Raw genomic sequence first — 21,395 nt, forward strand, 5'->3', positions numbered from 1 at the left:
TGGGAATAAGATTGAAAATAAAGATATTTGCGACGATTATTCCCTTGAATCAGTCAAGGTAAGACATGTTAATAATTAAATGTAGCCACATCGTATAGTATCGAATCGAGTGGATTAGGCTCGGTTCACTGTGCTTGTGGATGTATACAGAAAAATAAGCGCATTAAATTGACTCTCGTACGTAGATATTACATTAGCTGTCCATATAAATATTACATTAGCTGTCCATATAAATATTACATTAGCTGTCCATATAAATATTACATTAGCTGTCCATATAAATATCACATTAGCTGTCCATATAAATATTACATTGGCTGTCCATATAAATATTACATTAGCTGTCCATATAAATATTACATTAGCTGCCCATATAAACATTACATTAGCTGTCCATATAAATATTACATTGGCTGTCCATATAAATATTACATTGGCTGTCCATATAAATATTACATTGGCTGTCAATATAAATAATACATTGGCTGTCAATATAAATAGTATATTGGCTGTCCATATGAATATTACATTTGCTGTCCATATGAATATTACATTGGCTGTCCATATGAATATTACATTGGCTTTCAATATAAATATTACATTGGCTGTCCATATAAATATTACATTGGCTGTCCATATGAATATTACATTGACTGTCCATATAAATATTACATTGGCTGTCCATATGAATATTACATTGGCTGTCCATATGAATATTACATTGGCTGTCCATATAAATATTACATTGGCTGTCCATATACATATTACATTGGCTGTCCATATGAATATTACATTGGCTGTCCATATGAATATTACATTGGCTGTCCATATAAATACTACATTGGCTGTCCATATGAATATTACATTGGCTGTCCATATGAATATTACATTGGCTGTCCATATGAATATTACATTGGCTGTCCATATACATATTACATTGGCTGTCCATATACATATTACATTGGCTGTCCAATGTCCATATGAATATTACATTGGCTGTCCATATGAATATTACATTGGCTGTCCATATAAATATTACATTGGCTGTCCATATAAATATTACATTGGCTGTCCATATAAATATTACATTGGCTGTCCATATAAATATTACATTGGCTGTCAATATAAATAATACATTGGCTGTCAATATAAATAGTACATTGGCTGTCCATATGAATATTACATTTGCTGTCCATATGAATATTACATTGGCTGTCCATATGAATATTACATTGGCTTTCAATATAAATATTACATTGGCTGTCCATATGAATATTACATTGACTGTCCATATAAATATTACATTGGCTGTCCATATGAATATTACATTGGCTGTCCATATGAATATTACATTGGCTGTCCATATAAATATTACATTGGCTGTCCATATAAATACTACATTGGCTGTCCATATGAATATTACATTGGCTGTCCATATGAATATTACATTGGCTGTCAATATGAATATTACATTGGCTGTCCATATACATATTACATTGGCTGTCCATATGAATATTACATTGGCTGTCCATATGAATATTACATTGGCTGTCCATATGAATACTACATTGGCTGTCCATATAAATATTACATTGGCTGTCCATATGAATATTACATTGGCTGTCAATATTAATATTACATTGGCTGTCCATATAAATATTACATTGGCTGTCCATATAAATATTACATTGGCTGTCAATATAAATATTACATTGACTGTCCATATAAATATTACATTGGCTGTCCATATAAATATTACATTGGCTGTCCATATAAATATTACATTGGCTGTCCATATAAATATTACATTGGCTGTCCATATGAATTACATTGACTGTCCATATAAATATTACATTGGCTGTCAATATAAATATTACATTGGTTGTCCATATAAATATTACATTGGCTGTCCATATAAATATTACATTGACTGTCCATATGCATATTGCATTGGCTGTCCATGTGAATTACATTGGATGTCCATATACATATTACAGTAATCAACTGGTGTAAACCTTTGTAACAAGTATCAGACAGACTGACTATAAACAGATCCGACACATTTGAATTCCATGATAAAGGTAAAAGTCTACACAATGCTGTCTGAACCTTTTTTCGAAGTTTGTAAAATAATAATGTTTCTTAGCACGCATACACGGAAGGTTTGCGTGTAAGAAACCAATATAAAATACACGAGCCTGGCATTGGACATTTTGATGGTGCTGCGAAGTACTGCTATACTGTAAAATCCGAAAAGACGATTCCTCGCCCTGCCATCCAAAACCACACATAAATATAGAAAAGTCACATGTTTGATTTACAGTAGGAAGCCATATATCCAAACGCCAGCAAACCGATTTTTTTATCATCTAATCAGCTACCATATCAATAGGTGTTCTGGTTGTTATAAAGCACGAAACCGGACAAATTACACGACCAATGACATTACCTGTATTTCCAGCCATCCATGGAATATGATTGGCTGATATCTAATTTCCATTGATGTGATTGGTTGACCGAATTTCGTCTACAAAGATTTGAATGAATTTTGTAGTCTTTATAGAATAATCGTATTGAAATGTAATAAATCGGAAATAAATGTATTAACCGCGATTCCCTCGAGGCGCCCCCTGGTGATGCACGAGATTCCCAGCCGTGTAAACGGTATAGTAAAACTCAACTCTCTTTTAACTTAGAGATCAGCTGATTTCTGTTTTGCAGTTTTGGCCGCTGGCCAATTTGTATATTAGAAACCCGTCTGAAGCATGTCGTAGTTTGGATGTAGGTACACACAGAGCATGTTAACAGTTTTACCCCAACTTTGTATTACTTTGTTGTTGGGAACTGCATGCAGTCCAAAGGTTGAACACTATATGAAAAGGTTGAATGTTGAGGAACGATCCGATACCCTGTGAACGTTACACAGTTTAACTGCATTTGTTAGTTTTGGATCCGTTTTACGTGTGGAAAATTGGCGTTTCACATAACGGCGAAAAAAAGGTTGACCACGTGTCTGTTGTGACGTACATTTTGTATCTGTTTACAATTTATTTTAGTAAGTGAACTCACCACACACGGATGGTATTTTAACATCGTATAATGTAATTACTAAATATCGAAAGTAGGCGATCTACAGACGAAGCTTGCGTGATATTTTTCACAAATTTTAAATTGTTTTAAACGTTTGAATGGATTTTGCAGCAAGTGCAAAATACTAGTTCTCATCACTAATACACATGCATACCTGTCTATGCATGGAGATCATATTAAGAGGATATTTATTTAGAGGTTCATACACAAAGAAGTGTTAAGAACTGGAACAGGTGGTATATATAGACAGCCCTCTTTATATACTAGTTGTTTTTTTAGAACAGAATCGACTGTAATTTGTGAAATTGTTACAATCAAATCACGTGCAATTCATCTGGAAAACAGATCTTATGTAAAAAGACAATATATATATATATATATACTTATATCATAACGCGATACACACAAATCAAGACTACAGAAGATCTAGGAGATGACGTGCATCATTATTGCGGCAAGTGGTTGTCATCTATATATAATATAGTGTACACGTGTTTACCCGAGATGCAGTTGTAGAGCCTTCAGCTCGATGCTTTTCCTTCTTCGTGTGCAATCAACATGCGACACGTCAGGATTTTCCAATTAGTCACGTGCAATGATCGCATATAAACATTCCACGCTATGATATAATTACACACATCTCACAAACAATAGCACGACACATTCATGAGCGTACCTCGAACAAAACGGAGTTAAGCGACATTATAACAAACGGAAATGGTTATTTTTCCGGACCAATTAATTCCGGACCCAGTTCTGCGCCGGTAAACCAGGCTTTATCATTATATGTCGGGTAATGTATTAACTGAGCGTGTTATTTATCGTGAAGGCAATTCCTCGCCTATTGAGAATCGATCACCTATATACAGAGACGAGCGTATATATCTATATATACATATATAAAGACTTCTGCGGGTGGTGTTTTTCTTAATCTTGTCCAGGTAAACAACGCCATACCCTTACCTGTCCCTCTTACTCATAAACACGACGGAATGCATTAAATAAGCGTTGTTGCAGATATGTTGGCAATGCTGTTGTTGCAACACTATCCTTACTGTACCGCCTCTTGAGATTACAAGCCTGCAGACAATGAAATGTTCTCGGAGTTCTGTTTATATTGCTGCATGAGCACAGTCTACTTAATTGTGAAATGCTACCTGAACGATCTTCGATATTTGGAAAACTGAAGACATTGTGTCATATTTTGAATTAATACTATCATCATGGATTGTATGGGGCACAAGGTAGGTTCATTTTTATTCATTAGTTCCAGTATATTGTCAAGTTTGATAATATTGTACTTAATTGCAGGATAAGCTACATATTAAATAAGTTATTTAATTTGAATCCAGGTTATCGAATACATCATTTTTCCCTAACAGGTAACCTTATAGGTCTATAAACCGAAGCAATTCCCATTGTTCTACCGTAAATAATGCATTGATTAACCCAGGGTTAATTAGTTATATTTTAAACACAGCTTCTGTATCTCGCTGTAATTTAAAGATAAACTGGATTTACACGCATGCTATATCTAAAGCCTTTAAATTTAGGAGGTATTCGAGAAATAGTAACATTTCATGTAGTATTTGAATTTTTATCTTTAATCTAACCGTTAGTTGATTTATAAGTCAACAAGATTTACGATCAAAATAATTCGGAAAGAAAATTCCGGTAATAAATGCTATCTGTAAATTAGACATTACATTGTATACGATCTTTGCCTCGGTATAGACACTAGGCCTATTTCGGGCATTAAAATCAATACTGGAATTGATGAATGCTGAGATTTATTATTGTTATGTTGATATCGGTTTACAATTGTCTTCTAGAAGTGAAGCTGATTTTGCGAATACACTATGTCAAATATGACACGATCTCAATGAGCCATGGTTTATTTTTAAGTATAGACATTCGCATTATTGCAATGTAAGCTATTCAATACCGATTTGCTAAATGTAAATATCTTTTATAGATTTTTTTCCTCCGCTGATACGATGATACTAATTACTGTGAGTTAAATTTAGATTCTTGTTACAAGTGTTTTTGTAACGCAAGCTATGGTTTGAACAGCGCCACTCTGATACTAGAGTGGTGATGTATATTTTGAACATACGGACATAGCATACATGTACATGTATATGAACAATTTTCATGTAGATAGCTTCTGGACCAAAATATTATTTGTTTTCTATACTCGTATATAGATGTACATTCACTAAATGACCCCATTACTTGTACGTTGCCATAGCTACGTAGTTACAAGTAGAAAGAATGTCTCTAAAGTCGAGTTAATACACTTAATTATAATAACATAAATGAACAAACTAAAGTAGAAAAAAAGAGGGGGGGGGGGGGGGGGGGGGGGGGGTGTTAGTGTCGATGTTAGAATGGTCGCCATCTTTTCGTTGTGTGTTGAAACTCTAAAATACATTTCATTAAAGGTAAAACATCTCGTAAACAATATTTATTAAGTTTGATTGAAAATAAGAATAAAGTGTTGATGTTTGTATATTCTTATACAATATTTACCGTCGGATACTTTGAGCTATTACAACCTTCAAAATGTTGAGCTTGTGTTTTTATCTTTTAAATTTAATTAAGTTTTAAACTTTTTAATTTCATCCCGAAAATAATCTTTGGTAGTCCGCCTCTGTATTTCTATGTTTTATGTTAAGTTTGATTATTGTTTGGCCGTTGTTATTAGTTTTACTAATTACCTGTGTTAATTTGATAGACGTTACGCAACCAGTGATAGTTGTATATTGTATATTTTTTTTCAAAAAATACAAAAACACCAGCTATAGCGAGTATTTTTGTAAATTTTGAACAATCACAAGTTGTTGTGACCTGATTCTTGCTCAATAAAAAGCTATTCCGAGGATGAAGTTAGCCCTGCGTTTTGTTTTCCTATTATTTGAGGCGTAAGGACATGACATGTAGTAAAAAGATGCCTCTACTTAATATGAAGAACAGGTAGTTTCAGAAAATGTGAAAATCTGTATTCATTTAATTACTAATCATAGTATGTAATTCACAAGTTACTTATCATTAACGGATTAAATTGTAGAACTTAACATTGAAAATAATATGAACAAGAACATATGCGAACTACTTTCTACATGTTATCATTTCCACGACCGCATGAGACAGCCGCCAAGTGTCAACCAATCAAAACGCCATGAACCATGTGATCAAAAAGTAGCCCCGGTTAGTTTTGATCGAGTCAGCCAATGAAAGCGCATTTACAGTTCATTCCACGACGTATATACTGTATGTTTATACAATAGTTTATATGATTAGTTTATGGTATAAGAATTTAATAAAACCTATCTACTGTGGTAGAAATATATTTCGGTATCGTTTGTGCCATGTTATGCAATTTTTTTTGACAAGCCGTATACGCACTATCGGCAATATAGCATCCTTGATATACACAACCATTTAATCCAAATTATTTCTAAACATGAGTTACATCCCCTGAACTATATAACCTGAACATTTATCTTAAAATCCAAATGAATTTTCCAAGGTCGCAGACACACAGTATCATGAACACCCGCGAATGATCGATAAAGAGAATTCGGTTGATGGTTTGAACGCAATAGTCAAGGGTTAGCCTTCACATTACAGCGCCAACACTGAAAGCCTTATTTAGGAAGCTGTCAATCTTATACCGTGGACTTGGATTTGCGTGTAGACAAACCTAAAACTAAGCGATTAAGAGATTATCGTCAAAAAGTGATTTAACTGATTGTGTCGGCTGGTAATCACCAGTATACGACATTATGTGGTCAAATTCTAGACTCAGCAAATGGCATTTGAAGACTTTTACGGGAATAAGCGATGCACTAATGATTGGAGATTTACAAAAAAGATACTCAGGCTACCATATAACGCTGATGGATTAACTCTCCTTACAGAAATCGTCGGCAATCGTTTCTTCTTCTACGTATACAATTTATGTAGTTAAAGTTGTCGTTAACCTTTCATCACAATGACAAGCAAGTTTGTGCGATAAAGGGCAGTCGCTTTGTAATGGTAGTATTGACCTGACCGTAAACCTCCCTCACATGAGTGAACGCTCAACTAAAGGCCAAAAGTAAGGCGGTATTAAGAGCAGACATTTTAATCTATACTTGTTTAGAAAGAAGAGAACGAAAAGGTAAAATCCCAAATTAAGTCGCCTCTTACCATTTACCACTGCTATCAGGACGAAGACTTGACGAACGTGTCACGCTAGCTTCGTTGTTACCGGTTTTCAACATTGAAAAAAAAGCAGCTGGCATAACGCATCCCTGATTATTTCGTAGTTACACTATATATTGTGTAACATCTTCCTTATATGTCTTATCTTTACAATTATTCCTCCTATCCACTTTCCATATCCGCTGGCCTTATCCCTTAGTGCTATCAATATCTAAACAGACGCAATAACATTGGCAGTAATTTAAAGCACAGTGACACTTTAGAATGGTTTGTCCTTGGTAGCTGGTGCATGTTCGACTTACAGCCAGCATACTGCTGCCAACCTCAATTAAGGATACGCCGACTGTAGGTCGTCGAATTAAAGAAGATTCCCTTGGGCAGCTGGAACGTGTTCATGCAAAAGTACCAATGTAAAATACCACCGGGAGTGTATTGCATTAGATGAACATGTGCTGGCGGGATTATGTTATTAAACACCTTTGTACAATTTAATTAGCTCCATGCTGCATGGGAGCTATAAATGGCTTTGTCGCTGTTATTAGTGTACGGGATAAGGTGATACCACGGCTAGCATTCCCCGCCGTTTTATTGCATTATCAATTTAAAACAGTTAAAGTCTATCATCAAAAACAGTATAATTTGTCAAATTGTAAGACATTCTTCTATTAATCAACGCACGTTTAACAATTAAATTGTACATACCTGTTCTTTTAAGATGATGATGAAGTCTTTATGTAGGATTCCAGAATTGGACGAAAGTATGTAGACAAGAACCGAGCGTAGGACAAGAATGATAGATGTATATATTCATTGATTTCGAAAAGTTTCCTGTGATCCTGATTTTGTTTTATATACACCTTAAAACCTTATTTATTAGTTGTTTGACCATTATCATAAATTGTCGCCGAACGTAAAGAACCTTTTTAATGTCTTCATGGACGACACCAGCCATTCAAAAGGTCAAATCAGGGTTGAGCTCCAATTATAAAATTCGATATATTATTGGAGGAAGTCTTTAATGTCCCTTTATGCCTGTTGGAAAGTTGTTTCATCAGCAACATAAATGTATTTATATTTATGTGATAACAGCATTTCCAATGTGTCCATGGATATGTGTATATAAACTACACTGATCTTTTTTGATGGATATTGGCTTACGACACACAATGGCTGTTTCAAACACTTTATCGTCATCGCCCTTTGATAATGACATCAAACTCTCATAACAAACAAATAAAAAATATTAATACAGCTTTTTTTATATTTATAGACCACATATTGGACTAGTTGTCGGAAGACGTCTTTATTTACATGATTTCCTGATGTGTGGAAAACTATCATTTGATTAGGCCGTGTGGCTATTAAGTCACTGGGGTATAGTCATCCACACCATTGCTAGTTTGATAGAATTATTAATATCAATATACTGTTATGCAGAACAATGTCAAGCTATTTTGGTTATCACTATCAGTTAATAGGATCTTTACTGGTCCAGATAATCGACTTTTTTTGATATTGTCCTGTGATTCAAGCAAGCCCATTGATACGGATAGTTGTCTGCGGATCAGCCGTCTCCGCCTGCATGACGTCCGCTCGACCGGATCGATAAACAAGCATCAATGAAATGTGTGTATGTCGTGACGATTTCGCTGAGCATGCAGTATTTGTTATCAGTCTCCATTTATGTGTATTTTCTTTTTTCACTTTTGTTTTTGTCTGCTTTTGTTAGTTTTTATGTTTTTATTTCATTTGATTTTGTCATGCTACAAGGACGAGCAATATTAGCAGTCAACGAAATCAAAAGTCATCTTAGCTGCAACATATCAAACGATGACTTTCCAGTATTGCATTGCTTTGACGCTGTGTTGACACTTTCTCGACTTTGTATTATCATTTAACTGACAAATAGTGCTGTAGATTAATATTGTAGAGTTGGTACCTGTGTCACAAACTCAATGTGCCTGTTCTCACAAGTAAAATCAGAGAAAAAGGAAGTAAGCAAGTATCTTCGCTTATTTGTATAGGCTAAATAGCATTAAAACTATACAACGCATTACATATATGCAATTGTATTTTGATAATATTTTTTTTTTCAAATTGAATAATTCTTTTCGTCGGAGTATCTCGTTGAAAAATGATTATGTCAACAAGGATGACTTTGGTTTGGTTTGGTTTAATTTAACATCCTATTAACAGCCAGGGTCATTTAAGGACGTGCCAGGTTTTTGGAGGTGAAGGAAAGCCGGAGTACCCGGAGAAAAACCACCGGCCTACAGTCAGTACCTGGCAACTGCCCCATGTAGGTTTCGAACTCGCAACCTAGAGGTGGAGGGGTAGTGATAAAGTGTCGGGACACCTTAACCACTCGGCCACCGCCCCTCAACAAGGAAGACGAAAATAATGGAATATAAAATTGAAGGAAGCAAAAAAGAAAGAACAGAAACAAATTTAAAAAGGAGACAGAAAAACAGATGCAATAGATACAAAATGCACTCATCAACAAAATACCAACAAAAAATTCACACACAAACAGCACATGAAACAAAACTACAGACAAACAACTCATCAACAAAAATAACTTTTTTTGTTATAAAATCCAGCAAAGCTCTACACTTATACCCTGTACGTACCGACGTTGTCATTTTATCCTCATGACTGATACATCAATGTAAAATGTCTCATCATTTAAAGATTTTCTATAAACACATATGCAGCATACTTATTCCCCAACGAGAAAATCGACTCGTCTGCCAATCAAAGGTTAACACGACAGGTCATTCAGGAAGATTTATAAATTTAGGTTTTAAAAACCACATGCGTCTGCATATGGGTAGTTTTATAGAAAAAAATATATAAGCTCTCAACTCCATCTATATCAACAAGGTGTTACACTTGAAGATCGGAGTATACATCTACTATGGAACGGAAGTAAAGTATCTATCGCACAGCTGTTTTAAAACAGACAGTCTAATTGGTCGACTATTATAGTTAATATTGTTTACAGAACTGTCGACCAATCAGATAGACCATTGCTAAAATGCTTTTATATATATAGCCTACTTCAGTTCCACAAGCGATTCATCGTGGTCAATTTTATCATTTTTAAATGATTGTCACAGGACAAAGGAATAACATGCATTGATATTTAAGGATTCTAAACCAAATTCCGTTACTGAAGTTGCACATTTTATATTTTAGTCAGATTGAACTTAATAAAATTGAGAGTGACTATTTACCAGATGCAGACGCCTTTGTAAAAACGAACACTGATTGGGCACTTTTATTGCTTATTTGATTTGTTGGAGTTGATTAGATGTTTTTTTATACAGCGAGTACAATTTTATGTGAAGATAGTGTATAGGCTGTCGGCGCTTTAACATATGTAAATTATTTCGCTTAAAACCTGTTAATCTTGCTGTTATCGTATGTAATATGCATCTATTATTACAATCACTGGCCTTACTAGGTGTTACGAGGATTGTATCATTACACATTCAGAATCCAAGGGTTTCGATATCGATACCTTTCTCCTACGTATAGAAGACATATTAATACAATGAACAGAGCCCAACCTTTAGTTTACAAGAGATATTACTGTAAATGTGTATTATTTGTCGTCACGATCATTACTTGTTTTTTTTTTAAATACTGCCCTTGAATGAAGTTGAAATAAGTCTATATGAACCCAACATTTTAGATACTTTCCGATATATATTTTGAACCAGTATACCAAACCCAGATATATCTGTCTACGAATTACACTAATGTCTTATAAAGTACATTTAAACCAAAATGGCTGATTTTTTGTAGATATGAACACATATTGTAGACGTTCTATGAAATTTCCTCTTTAGATAATGACCGAGATATAGCGATGCTACTGCGCACGTGCATCAACATTTTGGTTAATATGAATATGACATCTATAATTATACATGCCATGTTACTGTCATGCTATATGTAATTTACTACAATCATCAGCTATACCTTATACCTGTTTACAAACGTCAGACCGCATTTCAGTGTCTGACTCCATCGTCCTAACATGCATAACTGCACTGAGATGTACCATATAGAGAATGCATTTGTAGTTTCGTCTGTGTATACGTTAAACAGGGCACGTGGTCTTCACGTGCAAGGCTCGATCTTAGTGGTAGAAAGCTTCTCTACCATGGAAAGGTCAACTACTTGATATTATCAAAGAGATAATCGATTCCTAAATATCAAGGTGTGATCAAGACAGCTTGTGTAATTATTTGTTTTAATTTTTTATTTCACCATTTACTGGATACGAGCCAATCACCCAATCGTTTGTTTTGAAGACAATGACATGAAAAAAGAAATGTTTGAGTTGGAGCTTTACATGTACATGTGGGAGAAGGCCGTTGTAGCTATTTCTGTAAGATCATCTTCAGTAGGTTATGGTTTACCTACACAGACATGACCTAAATACGTGTAAAGACCAACCAAATCAAAACCATTATACTTGTAGTTGGAGTTCAACTTAATAAATGAGTTGGATGACTGGTTCATCCGTTGTCAGTCTAATGTGAGTATAATGTGACCGGATGGAATACCCTACTGGGTGTCTTCGGTAGTATGCTTCAGTGAGGTAGCACTATAAATTCGGCATTAGTTCTTCGCTATCACAAGGAGACAAACACTAACAAACCGCAGTCTCCCAAAACACATTCACCACACGCATGCATCTCGCACACAATGGATACCGTCCTTAAGTGACCTTGATTGTTGATAGGAGTTAAACAATTGAAAACCATACCTCAATGAATGAAACGGGAAAATTACATTTTCAAAATACAAAACGATAAAACAATTCAACGCAGATATACAGAAAATACATTGGTTGATTACCAAAATGTTCGCCTTCTTCACCGTTCCTCTTCCTATTTTGTACTCTACTTCCGTTGTTTTGTTTTGCTTCCCTTCTGTTGTTTTCTCGTTGTACTTCCATCCTTTTGCCTTCTCGTTGTGCTTTCCTTCTTTTGTCTTCTCATTATGCTTCTTTCTGTTGTCTTCTCATTGTGTTTCCTTTCAATTGTCTTCTCGTTATGCTTTCCTTCTTATATCTTCCCGTTGTGGTTCCTTTATAATGCCTTCTCATTGTCCTTTCCTTCTATTGTCTTCTCGTTGTTCTTCTTTCTGTTGTCTTTTCGTTGTGCTCCCATTATGATGTCTTCTCGCTGTATTTCCCTTCTATAGTTTTCTCAGTTTTTCTTCTGTTGTCTTTTCGTTTTGTTTCATTTCTGTTGTCTTCTTGTTGTGTTTCCCTTATATTCTCTTCTCGTTGTGCTTTCATTCTTTTGTTTTCTCGTTACGCTCCTCTTCTATTTTCCTCTCGATGTGCTTTCGTTCTGTTGTCTTCTCGTTGTGCTCCCCGTCTATTGTCTGCTCGTTTACTTCCCTACATTGTTGTCTCGTTTCATTCACTTTCGTGGTCTTGTTATGCTTTCCTGGAAATTAAGCACAACCTAAAAATAATGAAGTTTTGAAAAAAATATAAAGTACATTACCAACACGAGTAGAGAATACCGACATCAAAACGAAGCTAATATCCTACTTTAAAATCATGGACAAACAACAAACAAAAGCCAATTATTCGTTTCTATAACTGATCAAATAACTTGATGGCGAGCTTGAGAAAAACAAAGGTTGCAGAGAATGTATACCTGTTGTTTATCGACTATGTAACCCGTAGATGTCGAACAAAATAGTCACTGGTCACATTGAGGTCCCGATATGTTGATCATTTCAGTTTACATACACTCGAGGGCGTTTATCTTATCAGTTTAGTAGAGAGACGTCAATAAATTCTACCATCCTATAACATTATAAATCGATAAAATAATGGATTAAATCTATATTGCTTGCAGGATAGTTACTAATCGTGCCCTGACCACTGGCTATTTACAATGACTATAAACAATACGAAATGGTTCCTGTACAGCCCTCCTATATATAAAGATCACGGATGATTTTGACATATAGATATATAGATACAAAACAAATCAAACTGGTCGCCTGTCTCTTGAATATTTCAATTATAAATTAAACTGAAATTTATAATTTTGGTCTCGAGGAAATCAAACTGCTGGTTGCCAGTCTAGTAACAAATACATACACCGCCTGTAATTCTGGCCATTCTAGATATACCAATACCTGATCGGATTTCCGATTTGCGCTTTCGAAGTAGGCATGCTACAAATGTTTCATTTAAATTATTGTTTAACATCCTATCAAAAGCTCGGGTCACTTGATGACAGCCTCCCGTGTGAGCGATATTCATGCGTGTGTTTTAGGAGGCTTCGGTAGGTTTGTTTGTTTCCTTGTGATAGCGCGGGACTGAAGTGTACTGCCGAAGATACCCAGAAGGACACCTTACCCGGACACATTATAAAGACAACAGACCACATTTTTGTTTTGTTTTGTTGTTGTTGTTGTTGGGTTTTTTTCATTTTCGATATTTTTTGTTTACCTGATACATCTTAATATCAAAATTAAAACATATATCTAAGGTATTAATTTTCGGTATGTCGAACGGATCCCCTCCTGCGTGAGGGCAGTTTATTGCATGTTTTTTCCTTTCTTTAGCAATAAAATGATCTTAACAGGAAAAAAAAAAAAAAAAAAAAACTACCTGGAATTTTTTTTTTATCAATTTTTAAAACATCAGATAGGAATACTTTCAGTTTGTTAATGGTTTACGTAATCAATTCACTATGTACATTATTTTACACTGTCTATACCAGGAAACTTCATCACACGAAAGTTAAACAGTAGACCTTATCTCTGCTGTAGAAACCCTGGGACCTAAGGCTAACACTTTAGAGGGGAAGCCAACAATACGTTGGCAGTACTTGGCCTAGACTAGTCTGAAATGATTTCCTCAGGCAGCCAGTATGTCAAGCATGTCGAAAGGGAATGTTGATAAATACACTCCTGTTAATTCTCTCTGACGTCATTCCTAGATAGTCTTCAGACAAACAAAGTGTATTGTGGTACTGTTACCTAACGTCCGGGGAAATGTGTTGTAATCAGATGCAATCAGGTGTTATATTACGAAGGAGCGTGGATTAAAACAAATGTCGGGATGAAGATGGCGTAACAATACTGTATAAAAAATAGAGAAAAAAAAATTATGATAAGATCTGAAGTGTTGCAAAGTAGGTTCGGTTTGGCTTGTATTGTTTAATGTCCTTCACATGCTATGACGCCTTTCCTGATTGCGAGATGTATGCGTGTGGTGTGTGTGCTTTGGGAGGCTGTACCATGTTCGTGTTTACGTCTTTGTGACAGCGGACGAACCAGTCGTCCAACCTCAACATTGATGACCGTTAAGTAGGAGTAGAAACTACCATTTTAGAGACTCTGGTATGTTTCGACCAGTTGACAACCGAAAACCTTCCTAAAAGGAGCACCACTGAAGGCTGAATGTCAATGGAGACATTAGGAAGAAGAAAACTGTCTATAGGGAATTGAAAAATAAGATCCAATTTAGTCACATCCTCCTAGCCATTCAATAGTGACCACAGCTACAATTTTTACGACATATGCCATGTACTTGTAGACGGTCGATCCGTTTTGGTCCATTCGGTGTCCTCAAAGCTGAAGTCATGATAAAATCTCCATCTTGCAGGAGGTAAACATGTATCCACCTCGTACGTTCAACATGCATTGTGCCACCCTGGGTGTTTTCCTTTGGTTCTCCGATGTATCGTTTATGGACACTGGAGGAACTGTTAAGGGTCCTGCAGTAGAAACAATTAGTCGACATGCAGCCATATATATACATATCAAAAATATTCTTTCGCCCCTTCTGGGCATGTTAAAATTCTGCGTTCACGTAAATGACTCGGCTATATTAGCAAAGCTGGTAAACCTAACAACACTGTGAATACAAGCGGATATTGATCGTAAAATCGGTTCATTTCAATGTTATTCTAAGATCTTAATTATTTCTATCAAAATAAGGAAACACTTAACAGTAACAAACAGTCCGTAGAGTGATTGGAGTAGATTGCAGGTCGTTATCCAACTCGATAATTATCTATGCGCCTGATCAATTCCAATCACGTCTGGCGATCGATCTATCGATCCGTTGTCCATAGAGTCAGCTGCTGTGTCAAACATCAAACCTAGCGGGGTTTAAAGAGGCAATACGACGTAAGGTTAAAAATCAAATACCAAAAAGACTGGAACTGTTCACGTACCTTCCAAGATAAATACATGTATTTATGTTTAATACATAATAATTTGCTTTTATTCATAGCTGAGTCCAGAAATATTATATTTCCTCGTGTAATATCGAATCATGTTTGATGATCCATAATATTTATAATTGAATCATTTTCGCCATGCTGCTGATGTAACCTGATGACCCGGATGAAGCAGAAGACACTAACCCTTCCGGAACACCTGGGGCTATTACTCTAGTATTGTTTCAAGTGTATCCATGACAATCCATATATTGTGTGTTGTCCTATGGGATTATGTGTAACCCTGGTAAAATACTAGCCGTAATATACCTCTCGACCAGAAAGAACTAATATACTATTTAGTTCGATCGGTTGAGCGTAAGACTAGTACTCCAGAGGTACTGGTTGCGATCACAAGTGGAGGCATTAAAATGCATTTAATTTGTCAAGCTTTTTGTTATATATTGAACATGCAATTGAAGTCTTACTTGCAGTTACTTTATCAGGGAATGTCAATGTAACGTTGTTTCCTTGATGAGATAAACGTAACAAAATTATATATCAAACACAATGAAAGACATAGTGACCAATAAACTAGCGTCATAAAGAAATTTTGTTCTTTTGTTACATAATGTATATGTTATGTTTATGATTCCTATCATAATTCTACGAGAAGACTAATGTGTGTTTGACCCTCCAAAAAACCCAGGAGGTTCTAAATTGCTAAAACAAATTACTGATACATTGTAGTAAATATCTATATTGACATGTGTGCTTATTAAGAAAACTTGGGATAAATCATCTTGTTCGTTTTGCTATGATAGAGCATTGTAAGCTGATGTGTTGTAGAAATATATGTAATGGGTACGTCCTGCATTTGTGGCAACTTTAAGAGACAGTCTGATGTAATGCTTTCTAACATGTCATCGCCGCCAAACCTTTGAGAAAAATAAAGTAAAAAGTAAGGTAGTTTGGCTTGGTTTGGTTTGGTTTGGTATTATTTAACGTCCTTTCAACAGCTAAGGTCATTTAAGGACGGCCTCCCCTGTGTATGCAGTATGTGTGTGTTTTGTTAGGCTGCGGTAGAAGAGTAAGAGAGGTTGATTTAAAATCATTGATATAGTATCAATGTTTTTTGTTTTGCTTGTTTTTTTATTGGCTTTGTTCTGTTTTGTTTTGTTTTTGTTTTTTTTATTATACACATATTTCTGTTTTACTTAAAAATACTTGATTATGTATAATTTTAGATTTTACATTGAAATATACATTTAGTATACAGTTCTGGGTGTTAAGGGCTGATTATTGTTTTATACTGTCAATGATTTAAGCGACCATTAGATATTACTTTGTAATAATGAAGATCGATTAATATTTAGCTGTTCTGAACATGAAAAAAGTCAAGCCCCTACAGAATAGAAAAATGGAGAAAATGTCCAAACGTCCATGTTTCTAGATTTAAAAAAAAAATCTTGAGCCGATGTCTAATATGTTTTGCATCGACATAATGGTCAAAAGTTCAAAAGTCAATTGCTAAGCCTATGTCTGGCACGTGCGCCTGGAGCGTGGAGACCAAGGACACTGGTTTGATGCACACGGATAGCACTAATTGCCTTTAGTATAACACAGTGGCGTGCAAACCTCAATACTCACGAATTGTCACTCCTTATTTAGCATCACCCCATAGAATCGGAATCGGCATTCGTTGAGTGACGCCATCAGATTGTCTCCATCACTTTCCGGAACATTCTTGTAAAGGCGCCATCTGGATTGCGCTGTTCGTGTTGCTTGGTCAACGTCCAGACCACTCATCTCAAAAAGGAAATAGAAGATGCACGTGCAATTCTTCTACCAATTGCACGTGAGGTTACTTGTCTGGTAATTTCCGCAATGATAGAAGTACTATTCAGTTGTTTTTGTTGAGGCGAAATATGATAAATGTATATGAAATGCCTCCTTCGTTTGGAACTTGAAACGACATCGTGGAAAGCGATACTGTGTTTAACGATTGTTCGTGTCTTAGCACTTCCAATTATTTGTCTCTGCCATTCCAACATTTGCATTCCGTTCCAGCATGTCCGGCTTTAACATCCGACTTCTTCAAAACCCTGTGAAATTTAGCAATCGCATGGCAGATTTGAAAACGAAGTAATTTTAATCGCACTGAAAGTAATGCAACAGTCTGTAATCATATTTCTTTCCGTTCTGTATTTTGGTATTGCTATAATATGAAAGTATGAGATTAATCCAAATTATCAATAACGGTCGAGTTCGCATAGGGCTCTAAAATGGGGAGATAAAATCATATTAATGTATCGATCTTATCTATGTCAAATACATTTTAACTTACTTCCAGACATGTTATGTATGTGTCAGTGTTAAAGTCAGTGTAGCATTGTCATATTATTGGTTGCATCGTAGATAAAACTGTGTTTTCAACCGCTGACAACCCAGGCTAGACGCCATTTCTACAGAGAACTCACGTGTTATGAACATTTGCTGGCACCATACATAACAATTTTTGCTGGTGAAGTGGGAAAGTTTTATCATTTTGAAGAACATATTTCGGTGAAAATGTTCCATCTAGACGCCACACCCGATGTATTTAAACTACAAGATAAAATACAGGTAAAACAAACTCTTTACAAATGATTTGCCTTTTATGCGAGATAGTAGGCAGGTATGGCCGAAGTAAGAAATGTCTTGAGAAAATAAGTCAAGATAATCCTGATTGAAAAAAAACTAGTTCCCGGTACGCCATATTGTTTCATGCAAAATATTACTTTTTGTTAGACGCAGACATTATTTTTTTATTAAACGATTTTGTTTATAGTCGCCAAGGTGTAATTTGCCATACTGTGATAAGTACGGGACCGAAAGAGAGTATATACACAGTAAATCTGTCGGTTCTGGTGTAGCGTTTCCATGGAAACTATGACTGATGTATATATTTATCGTGACGTGTTATCGGGAGCAGTGCCGATTGCAGTCACTCATTCCATCGAGAATGACGTTTTCTTGGCGAAAGTGTCACAATGAAGTGTAATACCAGGAACTATAGAACACCTCAGGAAACGCTGATTATTTCTGTGATAAGGCATGTTTATCTATTTAGATACATGTACAAGGCCAGAGCTACGCAAAATATTTTACCGCCAATTTCACCGAGGAGCAACTTAAATGGGCCTGTTTTATATTTTGTCTTTTTGTTTTGTTTTGGCTGAATTTGAAATATCCAATCAAATTAAATCTTGTTTGTAAAAAGCCTCTCCATTTGCACAAGTAATTAATGTTTTCAGTGATTAACGTAAATAAACAGACGTCGTAGTTTGTACCGTCGCTGTTGATTGGCTGATACATCTGCGTAATATTTTGTAATTAAAGAGTTCACCATTAAAAGTGCATTTCCACAGTAATTGTTCATAGTAAATGAAATTGTATGAATTAACTTGAATATTTTTTATATTAATAAAAAAAAAACAACGGAGTGTACCCTTATCATTGACACACTTTTTCATGTTATATATCCATAATATAGCATATAAATCCAATTTATTATTTTTTTTTGATAGTTAGTACTTAAAACTGACGGAAGTGACATTGTATAAGGTTGATTGCGAAATTTCCAATAAACCGAAATGAATTATGTACAAACGTATCGTTTGTCGGTTGTTGATCTCTTAATAAAGTCGATAATCCTCTTTTGAAGGAAAGGGATGTCAAATAGTATTAGCCAGATACTTTTATCCACAACACAACTTTCGTTGTCTTAGCTCTGACAGAAATAACTTCTCCCTGCCCAAACATACATATACAGGCAAAAATAAACATGCAATTCTGTAAAAAGGAAACGAATAAAAGAAATGTAAATAAATAAATGGATTAATGAATCAAAGAATGAATGAATAAATGAATGAATGAATGAATGAATGAATGAATGAATGAATGGAGTCCTTTCTTATGAGGAAATTTTGTTCAGAACATTGAATCTAAGGTCCCTGCCATGGCTGACTATTCTTTGACGACACTTTGAAAGGAAAAGCACACAAAGACAAACACTAACATACCGCAGCCGTTCAAAAAACGCACTCATCACATGTAGACATTTCACACAAAGGGAAGGTCTTCCTTAAACGACCTTGCATGTATCGTTTGTTTGTATGTTAACGACAAGTCGCTGTCAAGAAACTTTATACCAGCACCATTAGCGACCGTTTTATGCTTTTTCACTCGTTTCCCTCTCATCGTAGGTATTCAAGGGTTCCATTCTCTATGTGGGCATATATTCTATACAGTTATGGAATTTATCATTCTCATAACCAGGATTATACACTCAATTTTGCGAAGGAAACGAGAGAACTAATATAGAGACTTTTACGATTCACACGTGATTTGATTGGTACTGATAAAAAAAAAGATGCCACAACAGAAAAAAAAAATCATAATGAGCGACTTTAGTTTGAATGGATGCCTTTGGTATCTTTAAAGGATATGCCTAGCAATTGGCAGCAGTTGGATTTTTTTCGGCATAGTCGTCTAATATTCTTTTGGTCCCGGATATGACGCGACAGGTGGCGTTACTGGTCAAGATGAAGTATGTGATTAGTCAATGTAGCGGTAGATGCAAATGCAGATATGCATTTAAAAACGAAACAAAGATTAGATTGAATGAAAGCTGAATAAGTGGATGTATCTTTCTTTTCAAATGACACATTAATAAAACTATATTCCTGATTCAAATGCAGTCTTATTATCACCAAAAATTATTCAAACCGATATAATTTTGTTATCCGTGCTGAAACGCATTAGTTCGTTGATTTATTTCACGAGCAGTTTTACAATATAACTACCAGCATTAAAACTATGCCGCTTATCTTTTTTTAAAGATATTTCATGTTTAAAAATATTTCTTGTTTATTATCATAATATTGTAGATTAACTGTCACCAATTAAATGGCTAACTGGTATTCTCCGATTTCGCCATGACAAGAGTACAGACAAGACTAGCTGAGTAAGGAAAGAACCTGTCAATTGATTTCAAAGATGTATTGGATGGTATTTACTTATATTTAGAAAATTACGAATAAATAGATTAAAAACAAAGAACTAGCAAACAATTATTGTATACAAACTATGATATGAGTTTCACAAACCAATCATGTTTTTACACTTAGTATTCAACTTGTCAATAATTTCAGCATATTGTTTGTATTAGACAATTTATAATCATGTTGTTATAGAGTTTATTGAAATGTGACCAGGTTTACAGTGGGAATCGGGATAGTAATACAAAGATATAATAACGAAATTGATATACAGTGTCAATTTCATAGGTATCACATTATCCATACATATATTTTTAGTAATTCTTAAGGCATCAATGTTATTATTGCATTGCACATATTGTTGTAATAGAAATCTTTATTGATGTATATCTTTACTGCCTTACCAACCCAAATCAATATAAAATATATACGCATATCCATAGTTTACCCAAAATGTTAATATTCTTGTATCAACGTGAGTGTATGGAACGTTATCTGGGGGAAAGTTATGATGTTAAACATATCAGTGGATATTGGTAATAATATGAACCCTGGTAAAGACATTGTTGGAGGTTCATCAAGTTCGGAGTTATCGACCGACATACATGAATCATTTGTTTAAAGCTTTGTTAAATTAAGATGTTCGCCATTGAGGCACAATTCGACATATCAAATTTCAATCAGCTGTTTATTTAGTCATTGTGTATGAAGCCACAATATGTTTCACCATGAAAATATGTTTTAAACAAAATATGTAAAGCTTCTTTAGCTCTATTCATCTAAATTTTAAAAGGATGATTTCAGACGTTCGACACATGGTTTTAAACTAAGTGACCTGTGT

At 35.0% G+C, this 21,395-nt stretch overlaps 1 protein-coding gene across 2 annotated transcripts in view; it reads left to right on the top strand.

The window, feature by feature from the left end:
- Window positions 1–21,395, top strand: part of LOC117316410 (calmodulin-beta-like) — a 129,075-nt gene that overhangs the window by 24,215 nt on the left and 83,465 nt on the right. Inside the window, exon 1 of one of the 2 annotated variants that reach the window (XM_033870966.1) lies at window positions 3,722–4,334. The exons of the other annotated variant lie outside the window; for it this stretch is intronic. Within the exon in view, the coding sequence (XP_033726857.1) occupies window positions 4,314–4,334 (21 nt within the window). The 5' untranslated portion in view covers window positions 3,722–4,313. Of the gene's footprint in view, window positions 1–3,721; window positions 4,335–21,395 lie in introns of those variants that run through there. 2 annotated transcript variants of the gene reach the window in all.

The sequence above is a fragment of the Pecten maximus genome, chromosome 18 (genome assembly GCF_902652985.1).
Source record: "Pecten maximus chromosome 18, xPecMax1.1, whole genome shotgun sequence".
NCBI lineage: Eukaryota > Metazoa > Mollusca > Bivalvia > Pectinida > Pectinidae > Pecten > Pecten maximus.